This window comes from Budorcas taxicolor, chromosome 18, assembly GCF_023091745.1.
Source record: "Budorcas taxicolor isolate Tak-1 chromosome 18, Takin1.1, whole genome shotgun sequence".
NCBI lineage: Eukaryota > Metazoa > Chordata > Mammalia > Artiodactyla > Bovidae > Budorcas > Budorcas taxicolor.
In genome coordinates, this window is record NC_068927.1 from 65,305,127 (window position 1) to 65,317,188 (window position 12,062).

The window sequence follows — 12,062 nt, forward strand, 5'->3', positions numbered from 1 at the left end:
TCACACACACACATTCACACACACTCATACACACACACACAAACATTCACACACACTCACACACACACTCACACTCACACACTCACACACATTGACACACACTCATACACACACATTGACACACACACAGTCACACACATTCACACACTCACACACTCACACACACTCTCCCACACACTCACACACACATTCACACACACATTAACTCACACACACACTCACACACACACATTCACACACACACTCACACATTCACACACACTCTCACACACATTCACACTCACACACACACATTCACACACACACTCACACACTCACACACACAATGGAGTCTATCCAGCCTTTAAAAAAGGGAACCCCTCCTTTTGAGACAACATGGGTGAAGCTGGAGGACATTATGCCGAGTAGAGCAAGCCAGACACAGACAGGCAAACGCAGCAGGAGCTCACTGACCTGTGGAATCTCAAACAGACTCAGAGAAATGGAGGAGAACGCACTCCCCACAGGCTGGGAGCGGGGATAACGCGGAGGTGCTGGTCACGGGGAACAAAGTTTCAGGGACGCCGACGAGTAACTTCTGGAGACCTGACGTGTGGCGATGAGACTAGAGCTGCCCGTACTCCACTGTAGACTCAAACCTCCTCAGAGGGTAGCCCAGAAGTGTCCCCACCTGACCCGCAACCAATTTGTACTCTTTTCACAGCGTACACAGAAGTCAGAACATCAAGCTGTGCATGAGAAACAGAGACAATTTTTGTCAATTATACCTCAGTAAAGCTGAAAAGGTTTTCTTTCATTTAATTACACCAGGCACGCTGGGAGTTATTCCATTCCTGATTTTAGGCACTTGCTCCCGTGCTTAAAACACATATTTACATTTTTATTTCTGAACACGTATGCATTCTCCTCCTCCTTTCGAAAAGACAGTGTTCTAGGTACTTCACCTGAACTCTGGGCACTCATATACACGTGTGCGGGCATGCGCACGTCTCCCTCCATGGACACGTGTGGGTGTGTTTGTGCGTGCAAGTGTGTGTCTGTGTACTTTTCCAAAGCTCATTTTCGGCCATGCGTTCCTCTCTGTGGCATCTCACTGTCTCTCTGCCATCTCTTGCTATTCCTTTCCGCGTGAAAACAGTATCTAAGAACTTGCGCCTCTGGAAATGCCTCTTTCTCGCTCATTCTCTTTTTATCAAGTTACCTGAGAACACTTCCTACTTTGAATCCAGCCTGTGACTTAAGTACTAGGAGAGGAAAACGCTTGGCAAGGTTAAGGGATCCATGCCCCCAGAGCCCACCTCCTCTCTCAGGTCCTGGCGGGTTGAGGCTGAGGCACAGCCCACAGCGGGAGGCGGTGCCGAACCTCCTGGAAGCTGGTGAGTGTTCTGCATGAAGCTCTCACTTCTGCCCCTTGCAAGTCCTCCGACTCAGGGGGAACTCTTCCTGGTTAATTCCCTGACGACATTGCTCCAATACCCTTTAGCGCCCCCTTTTGGTAGGGGCAAGTCTGCTCCCAGTGGGCTGGTCATTCTCTTGATGGTAATCTGCGTTTTCTGCAGGAAGTAGTTTCAGGACATTTTTAGGGCCTCAGTCCAGTCCGCCTTGATTTTTTTTTTTCAGTTGAAATTTACTTAAAATACAATTAACTGTTTCAAATTGTGTACTTCAGTACGAAATACTTTTTTAATTGAACCTTCAGTTTCTCAGTCTACTATGAAACGTCAAGATACGGATGTTACTTTCTTTACTGTGCAGTTAATTAACCTATTTGTTGCCTTGGCTGCCACACACAGGCTCTCCATTGCAGTGGGGTCTTTAGCTGAAGTGCGCCGTGTCTGGATCCCTGGCCGGTGATTGAACCCTAGCCCTAAGCAGGGAGCGCCGAGTCTCAGCCAGGGGCCCGGCAGGGCGGCCCTCGGGTGTCTCGTGCACATTCGTGAGCCCCAGCCCTTCGCAGGCCGGTTCTCGTCAGTAAAGGAGCCTCCGTTGTTTATTCCTCAGCCGTTGCTGTCTGTTCCGAGCGTCTTCCCGTCTGACACTTACGGCAGGTGCCACCCTGGCCCTCAGCACAGTCCCGCCCCTGCTGAATTTCCCTGTCTGCTCTCTCTGTGGCACTCTGGAACGTCTCCTCAGTGCCAAGCTCCAACTTCACATGTGGCCGCCCAGCTGCCCGGTCCACTGCGTGCCTTTTTTAACGTGTTGGCTCTACTGGATTGTTCACGTGGAAAATTTCCAACTCTTCCAGTAACTGCCTGTTCCTCTACAAAATAACCCACATGCCAGCCTCCCTTTATTCTGCTGTGAGGATGGGTGCCTGTCTGTGCGCACACAGGGAAACCTCTGCCTCTGACCCCGAGACGATCCCCGCTGCCGGGGGTGACACCGCCTACCTCTCGTGCTTTGCTGTGGTTCCCTCTCCACGTGGGGAACTGTCTTTCTGCCCGTGTCTGTGGCTACGTGCTTCAGAAACACGCTCCAAGCACGTCTCAGCGTTAGGAGCAGAGGAGGCCCTGGGTGGGCCCCACACTCACCCCCTTTGCTGCAGTCTCAGCCCGCAGCCCTTCTGTCCACCCTCTCCCGCCGTCACCTTGTCTGGAAATTGACCATGACGACGACAGCAAGAGCCCGCAGCCCCTCGGAGGCCTGGGGCCGGGACAGCATGCAGAGGAGGAACCTCAGGCACAGAGAAAGGGCACCACCGCCCCAGGGACATGAGCAGCGGGCACGCGTCTACTCGAGCATCCGTTCTCCATCAGGGAGAGAGCATCTCCAGGGCCTGGTGACCCCGTCCACGGTGAGGACCCCACGGGAACCTGCTGATGGGCGGGCAGAGGAGGAAGCAGACACTGAAGTGAGGCTTGCAGAGGAAAGGCTGTATCCCGGATGCCCTCTACTGGAAGGGGCGTCTCAGGAACACACTGGGACTGTCATGGGGACGACGCCAGGCTTTCAAGAAGAGGCTGTTCCCCTTCCTGTGGGGACGCTGATGTGAAAGCTGCGTGACAGGAAGCACCAGCCCCGGAGAGGACACACCCTGTGGCCTGTCTGTCCGGAGGACACCCAGGTCTCCTCCATCCCCACAGCCTGGACCGCAGGGAGGAGACGCCATGGCCCCCGCGCTCCCCGCCCTGCTCTGCCTCGGTGAGATGAGGAGGGGCATGGGGAGCCCTGCTCTGGAGGGACACCCACCAGGCAGCCTGCTCCATCAGGGGACCCCAGGGTGCAGGGGGCTCCCGGGGAGGAGAGGCGCTGTTCAGGGCTGAGGGCACACCTCTCACAGGGCGCTCTCTTCCAGGGCTGAGTGTGGGCCTGAGGACCCAGGTGCAGGCTGGTAAGTCTGACCCAGGGCCCAGTTCCCTCCTCTCCTGGGGACAAGGGTCACCCCCCAGGCCGCAGACAAGGGGAGGGCAGCTCGGGGCTCATGGGGGGGGGGGATCTGGGAGGTCTGGGCTGAGAGCTGGGGACTGTGGGCGGGGGGGGGTGTTGCCTGGTGAGCCCGCCTCTGATTTCCTTCCAGGGACCCTCCCCAAACCCACCATCTGGGCTGAGCCGGGCTCTCTGGTCCCCTGGGGGAGCCCCGTGACCATCTGGTGTCAGGGGACCCCGGGGGCCCAGGAGTTCCGTCTGAATAAAGAGGGTAGCCTGGATCACTGGGACAGACAGAAACCCCTGGAGCCCGGGAACAAGGCCAAGTTCTCCATCTACTACATGGGACAGGACCACGCAGGGAGCTATTGGTGCTACTACAAAACCCCCACTGGCTGGTCAGAGCGCAGTGACCCCCTGGAGCTGGTGGTGACAGGTGAGGGACTCTCGGGGGCCTCGGGCTCTGCCCTCGGGAGGGGGTCTGCTCTCGGGTGTGTCCCTCTCCCAGCCCAGCCCTGGGGGGTGAGGGGGGAGCCCCAGGGAACCAGCTGTCTCCTTCTCTCCTAGGACCCTCTGGCAAACCCAGCCTCTCAGCCCTGCCGAGCCCTGTGGTGACCTCGGGAGGGAACGTGACCCTCCAGTGTGCCTCCTATCATGGATTTAACAGATTCTTTCTGACCAAGGAAGGAGAAGACGAGGCCTCTTGGACCCTGGATGGAGAACGAACGCCTGACAGGCAGACCCAGGCCCTGTTCCCCGTGGGCCCCGTGACCCCCGGACACGGGTGGAGGTTCAGATGCTACGGCTTTTACAGGGACACCCCCCGGGTGTGGTCGGCCCCCAGCAACCCCCTGGAGCTCCTGGTCCCAGGTGAGGAAGTCCCGTCCTGACCCCATGCATTTGTGCAGACAAGACAACGTACTGGGGTCTCTACTCCCAGGGGAGCCCCTGTGAGAGGGTCGGGGGAAGAGCGTGGGGCTCACAGGACAGACACACAGACTAAGACACAGGGAGGCCTGGGGCCGGGCTGGGAGGGGGGGGCGGGTCCAGGAGGGAAGGGTTCCCTACAACCCAGTGCGTGTCTCTCCTAGGGCTGTCTGGGAAGCCCTCCCTCCTGACCCCGCAGGGCCCCGTCGTCACCTCTGGACAGAACCTGACCCTCCAGTGTCGCTCTGACGTCGGCTACACCAGGTTCGCTCTGTCCAAGGAGGGGGGACAGGACCTCCCCCAGCGCCCTGCCCAGAGGCCCCAAGGGGGGCTCTCTCAGTCCGACTTCCCCCTGGGACCCGTTGGCACCATCCACGGGGGCCGGTACAGATGCTACGGTGGACACGGCGTCTCCTCCGAGTGGTCTGCCCCCAGCGACCCCCTGGAGCTCCTGCTGGCAGGTAAGGAGCCAGCGGGTCAGTCGGGGACCAGACTCTGCACAGGCCCCACTGGGGAGCCCCAGGGGTGGTGCTGGATCGAGGGGGAGGGGTCCCAGGGAGGGACAGAGAGACAGGGTGGGGGAGGGGAGAGACTCGGAGAAACAGAGACAGCGCTGAGGGGCCAGAGAGGCCCGCGGAGTCTCACTCAGAACCCGCCTGGTGCCCGCACCCCCTTCCCCTCTGCAGGACCGCTCAGAGACAGCCCCTCCCTCTCGGTGCGGCCCGGCCCCGCGGTGGCCCCGGGGGACAATGTGACCCTGCTGTGTCAGTCAGGAAACAGGACGGACACTTTCCTTCTATCCAAGGAGGGGGCAGCCCAGCGCCCCCTGCGTCTGCGCTCCCAGGACCAAGACGGGCGGTACCAGGCCGAGTTCTCCTTGAGCCCTGTGACCTCAGCCCACGGGGGCACCTACAGGTGCTACCGCTCACTCAGCACAGACCCCTACCTGCTGTCCCAGCCCAGTGAGCCCCTGGCCCTCGTGGTCTCAGGTGAGGCCCCGGTCTGTCCTTCTGACTCAGCAGCTCTGGGCTCTGTGCCCTGGGAGCACAGGGAGGTCGTGGAAGAGGGGGTGCTGAGGGAGGGGCCCCCTGAAGGAGGGGCCTCAGAGCCCACGTCTCCCCCCTTCCTTCCTCACTGGGGTTGCAGAGGGGCAGGTGGGCTGTGGGAGGGTCTCGGGGAGGCCACAGGGCCCTGCAGGGCAGAGGGGAGTGTGGTGGAGACCCCGGATCAGCCCGGCGCACCCCTTCCTGGGCTCAGCCACAGACCCAGGCCTAAACCTGGGGAGTCTCGGGGCTCTGTGCTCAGGGGAGACAGCCCACCCCAAGGCGCTTTGAGATTCTCTGGGAGGACAAGGCCCCCCATATTGTTAAGGGCCGGCGGGGAGTTGGGCAGAGATGGCGCGGGAGCCACAGGCTGCAGGGGCCTGAAGCTGCTGGATGGGGGTCAGTCTGGGGAGGAGCAGGCCCGCCCCACCCCATCCTGCCCCCACAGGCTGCAGGGATCGCCCCCTCCCCCAGGCAGAGTCACGCTGGCAGACACAGAGGGCTGAGCCAGTGCCTGTGGGGGGCGGTGGTGGGTCCCTAGGAGCCATGGTTGGGTCCCACCCCAGGACCCCTCAGACCACTGCTCAGGGGCAGGCTCCACCCCAGAACCCCGCAGACCACCATTCGGGGCAGGCCCACCCTGTACTTTCTGAGCTCCGGCAGCTCAGGGTCCTGAGCAGAAACAGCTGATACAGTAAGAGAGGCCCCGGGAGGCTCCCGAGGAGGGCACGGCCCACCCACAGCCTCCCTTCAGGACCCTCAGACCCGCTGACACCCTCCCCCATCACCGCAGTCAGACCCACGAGTGGGAACCAGGACAACGTCCCTGTCAGGGGCTGGGCTCGGGGCCAGTCATCTCCCGGGAGGCGGGTGCCCTCGGTGCACACCCCGGTTCCGGGTGACGGGGCCAGGCTGACCTGTGTGCCCTCACCCCAGACTACACGGTGCAGAATCTCATCCGGATGGGCCTCGCGGCCTCGGTCCTGCTGCTCCTCGGGATCCTGCTCTGCCAGGCTCGTCATGACCACGGAGGAGCCCGAGACAAGGCCCGGAGCTGAGCACTGGGACCCCGCACCGCCCAGAGCATGGAGCCCAGGACGTGAGCTTCTGGCCCGGAAGCTTCTGGAAGAGCCTTTGACCCCGGGGAAGATGTGCCGCTGGGCGGGAGGAGGCCAGGGAGTCCCCGGTGGGGGGAGTAGGGGGGGCGCTGGAGGCTCAGCTCACGGGGGCCCCCTCCCTCCCCCCACCCCGGGGAGGATGCGCCCACTCCTGTCTCCGCTCACCCCTCCGGCTCAAGGTGTATCCCAGTGCCAGGGGCGGGTCCTCGCCCTGCACGCCCGCAGGCTCTGTCCACTCATGGGAGATTGAGCTTCATTGTTAATGCCAGCCGCCTCTGGTGTGCAAAGACCTCCATCCCTTCGCTCAGAAACAGAATGAGGGAGACTCCTCCAGGGCTCCAGAGGTTAAAACTCCACCTGCCAGCGCAGGAGCTCGGGTCTCAGCCCTGGTTCCAGATGATCCCAGCTAATCCTGTGTGCCCCAAACCTCTGAGCCCGCGTGCCCGCAGACTCTGCAGGAGGGGAAGCCCTGGGCTGCCACTGGAGAGTAACCGCCACTCTTCACAACCAGAGAAAAGCCCGGGGCAGCAGCAGTGAAGACCCAGCACAGCCAAAAACAAATACTCAAATAAATACTTGTTTATAGAAAACAGATTGTCACATAAGAAACTGAATAAATGGGTGAAAGTGGGCCCCACTGGGAACAAATGGATCCAGAACTCTTCCCTGAGCCCCCCGGACCCCTCACGCCCTGCTCTCCTCGTCAGATGACACCCGGTGTCGTTTCTGCAGACACCATCGCTGTGAGGGGACGCCCTGACATTTGAAGTGACAGCCAGGTGCCGTGCTGGTAAACGGCTAAGGAATACAACATTTTATAAAGAGCCCAGGTGTGTGAACTGTGTGTCTCCTTTGGTGCAAACGCTCTCCATGGCCAACCTCAAGGAGCCTGGGTGAACGCGCTAAAGGCCGGCTGGGAAGGAAGGAGCAGGCTGGCTTTCCCACAGGAGGGAGTCTGGTCCAGCCAGCCCCCACCGATGGCCCCACGCGCACAGATGTGTCCTTTGCATTACACAGCACGGTTAGATCATTTCCATGTCAGGTTCAAGCCCCACTTTCCTCGAATTCAGATGCCAAAACCTTAGTCCATTCAGACGAGAGGGAAAGAGAAAACAGTGCAAGTACCAATTGAGGCAGAAAACTCGGAGCACTTTGGCTCCAATACCTTACAGCTTGGAGTGCAAATCGCCTCAGTAATTTGGGGAGGAAATAACAACCATCAGCTAAAAGGGAGAGACACGCAGCCCCCACCCAGAGTTATGTAACCGAGGGGGAAATTGTGCATAACCACCGGTACACACGCAGGAGAGCAAGGACAGAGGGCCGCTCATATCAGACAGGGCTCAGAAAACAACCTCTCAAACAGGAATGTTTTGGCGTATACATGTGATGGGGCTTTTTTTGAGTTAAGAGAAGACTGTAGTGACATGCTAAGAGTTAACAAAAAGGTAAAACAAAACTCCTCGGAAACCATTGGCTAGTGATTCTCCCTTGCAAAATAAATTAACACCAGTCTAGAAAGATCTGCAACCTGTTGCTAGTGTTAGCTTTCCAAAACTGCTGGGAAACTGCGAATCAGGTGCTGCGCTTGGAAACCTCTGGTCTGCCAGGCATGCCTCTCCGTTCCTCCCTCACCTTCCCCCAAACCACCGCGGCTTCCCGGGGGTGTGGGGGCCCTTCCCCGACCCACTGGTCTCAACGCTGACGGGCGCCGGGTCGCTGCGCTGGGTCAGCAAGGAACTCAGGCTTCCCAGGGCGACAGCATGCCCACCTCTGTTCCCTCTCTCAACGGAGCAGACGGACGGCCGTAGCTGAGAGGAGCTAGAAGGGGCACACACGCGTGATCCGGCTTTTCTTTTTCAGTGTAAACACAAACCAAGCCAGCGCTTGGCAACGGTCCCAAGCTCTGGTCCTCCCCCCAAGGTTCCTCTAATGAAACCTCGAAGCCCAGCGCCCTCTCACTCAGATCAGAATTGGAGTGCAAACAGAAACAAGGACCCTCTTTAGTGCCGTATATATACATGTACACACACACACATATAAACAGACACACATACACATACATATATACACATACATATAAGACACATATATACACATACACACACGCACACACACATACATATACACACACATATACATGTACACACATACATATAAACACACATACACATACATATAACACACATATACACACATACACACAGACATATATACATACACACATACACATACATATATATACATACACGCACGCAGATATATACATGTACACACACATATAAACACACATATATATACACATACATATAACACACATATACACACAGACATATATACATACACACATACAAACACACACATACACATACATATAGCACAAATACACACACATATATACATACACACATATCTATACACACATAACACACACATACACACATACACATATACACATACATATAACACACATACACATATCTATACACACATATACACACATACATATAAACATACACACAGAGAGACACACATATACACATACACATACATATATACACACACATATCACACACCCATACACACATACATATATATACATACACACATATCTGTACACAGATATATACACACACAGACACAGACACACCTATACACACATCAGAGCCAGGAGATGTCACTGCACGTGTCACAGACACTCGAAGAAAAAAGACAGGTGCTGCCGAAATGCGGAGGGAAGAGAGCCTTGTATAAGGTCGTTGGGAAGGCAACCGGTGCGGCCACTGTGGAAAACAGTATGGAGTTTCCTCAAACAGCTAAACACAGAACCACCCACCACGTGACCCAGCAATTCCAACCCGGGGTATGTATCCAAAGAGGAGGCCAGGAGCTCACAGAAGTGTCTGCCCTTTGTGTTCACTGAAGCATTGCTCACAATGGCCAAGATACGGAATCAACCTCAGGGTCTGTCACTAGATAAAGGAATAAAAGAAAAATGAGATACACACACACACAATGGAGCATTTTTCAGCCTTTGAAAAGTAGGAAATCCTTCCCTTCGAGACATCGTCGATGAACCTGGAGGACATTATGCCTAGTAAGGCAAGACAGACAGCAGACATTGAGCAGGAGCTCACTGACCTGTGGAATCCAATAGTCACACTCTGAAACAGAGACTGGTAGTTGTCAGAGGCTGGGGAAGTGGGGGTGGAAAAGGGAGGGGCTGGTCACGGGGTCAAAGTTTCAGGGGTGCAGATGAGCAAGTTCTGGAGACCTGATGTGCAGCGCTGTGACTAGAGCTGACCATACTCTACTGTAGACTCAGTCCTGGTTACAGGGTAGCCTGGAGGGGCCTCACCAGACCTGCACACCAAGGCGAACTACGGGAGCTGATGGACACGCTAATTGGCAGGATCGTGCTGTTTCACAGTGTAAGCGTGTATCAGAACATCAGGCTCTGCAGCTGAAATATACAAGTCTTGTCAGTTATACCTCAAGAAAGCTGACAAGTTTTCTTTCATTTAAGAAGACCAAACATGCAGTAAGTGAGTCCATTTCTAATTGAAGCCAGTCACTCCCATGTTTAATATATGAACTGACACTTTTACTTCTGAACAAATGTGCATTCTCCTCCTCCACTGAAGAAAACAAGGTCCCAGTTATACTCCACCTGAACCGTGAGCACTCACGTGTAGGTGTGCGTGCATGCACACCTGTGTACCTACACGCTCGTGCATCTGTGGCCGTGTTTGTGTGTGCCAGTGTAATCTCCCAAAGCTCACGTTTTGGCCATGCGTTCCTCACTTGCATCTCACTTGCTCCATGACATCAGTTAGTATTCCTTTCGGGGTGAAAACAGTCAATGTCTAAGCCCTGGCACCTCTGGTGATGCCATCTTTCACCCTCATTCTCTATCAAGCTACTTGAAAACATTTTATATTTTTAATGAAGTGTGTGACTCTGTGACGAGGAGAGGAAAATACAGGTGAAGGTTAAGGGACCCATCCTCCCACAGCACTCCTTCCGTCTGAGGAAGAAGCAGCCTGACCTGGTGGGTTTAGTGGCTGAGATTCCACCCACAGGTCAGAAGTGGTGCCCGAATTTCAGGATTCAGAGATTTCCCCTTCTAATGACCCTTTGGCGTTTCTCCCTTACAAATAACTTTTTGACTCAGTATAAAACTGTTCCTAATGAACTCCCGGAAGGTGTTTGTCCAACATCTCCTGGCGTCACCTTTCGTAGGAAGTAGTCTGATCCCAATGAGCTTGTCACTCTCTTGATAACTGAAAAAGGTCAGTTTTCATTCCAATCTCAATGCAGGGCAATAGCAAAGAATGCTCAAACTGCCGTACAAGTGGGCTCATTTCACATGCTAGCAAGGTAACGCTCAGAATCCTCCAGTCTAGGCTTCAGCTGTACCTGAACCGAGAACTTCCAGGTGTACAGGGTGGATTTAGAAAAAGGCAGAGAAACCAGACATCAAATTGCCAACATCCGTTCGATCATAGAAAAAGCAAAGGAATTCCAGAAAAACATCGACTTCTGCTTCATTGACTACACGAAAGCCTTTGACTGTGTGGATCACAACAAACTGGAGAAAATTCTTAAAGAGATGGGAATACCAGACCATCTGACCTGCCTCCTGAGAAACCTGTATGCAGGACAAGAAGCAACAGTTAGAGCCGGACATGGAACAACTGACTGGTTCAAAACCGGGAAAGGAGTACGTCAAGGCTGTACGTAGTCACCTCGCTTATTTAACTGGTATGCAGAGTACATCATGCTAAATGCTGGGCTGGATGAAGCAACACCTGGATTCAACACTGCTGGGAGAAATATCAGTAACCTCAGATATCCAGACGACATCACCTTAATGGCAAAAAGCAAAGAGGAACTAAAGAGCATCTTCATAAAGGTGAAAGGGGACAGTAGAAAAGCTGGTTTAAAACAGAACTTCAAAAAACGAACAGCATGGCATCCGGTCCCATCACTTCATGGCAAACAGATGAGGAAACAGTGGAAGCAGTGACAGACTTTATTTTCGTGGGCTCCAAAATCACTGCAGACAGTGACTGCAGCCATGAAATTAAGATGCTTGCTCCTTGGGAGAAAAGCTATGACAAACCTAAACAGCATATTGGAAAGCAGAGACATTACTTTGCCGACAAAGGTCCATCTAGTCGAAGCTTTGGTTTTTCCAGTAGTCATGTATGGATGTGAAAGTTGGACTACAGAGAAAGCTGAGCGCCGAAGAACTGATGCCTTTGAACTGTGGTGCTGGAGAAGACTCTTGAGAGTCCCTTGGACTGCAACGAGATCAAACCAGTCAATCTTAAAGGAAATCAACCCTGAATATTCATTGGAAGGACTGATGCTGAAGCTGAAACTCCAAGACTTTGGTTACCTAATGCGAACAGGTGAGTCACTGGGAAAGACCCTGATGCTGGGAAATGTCGAGGACAGAAGAATTAGGGGGCGAAAGAGGATGAGAGGTTGGACGGCATGACCATCTCAATGGACATCAGTTGAGCAAGCTCTGGGAGACAGTGATGGACAGGGGGGCCTGGCATCCTGCAGTCCTTGGGGATCGCAAAGTCTCAGACACGGC

At 54.9% G+C, this 12,062-nt stretch overlaps 1 protein-coding gene across 1 annotated transcript; it reads left to right on the forward strand.

The window, feature by feature from the left end:
* The first annotated feature begins 3,107 nt into the window (after positions 1 to 3,107).
* LOC128063667 (leukocyte immunoglobulin-like receptor subfamily A member 6) lies at positions 3,108 to 6,394 on the forward strand. The gene is made up of 7 exons (XM_052656475.1): positions 3,108 to 3,141; positions 3,296 to 3,331; positions 3,518 to 3,802; positions 3,934 to 4,236; positions 4,458 to 4,754; positions 4,980 to 5,282; positions 6,273 to 6,394. Exons 1-7 carry the CDS (start codon positions 3,108 to 3,110, stop codon positions 6,392 to 6,394), a joined length of 1,380 nt encoding a protein of 459 aa, XP_052512435.1.
* Positions 6,395 to 12,062: the final 5,668 nt, after the last annotated feature.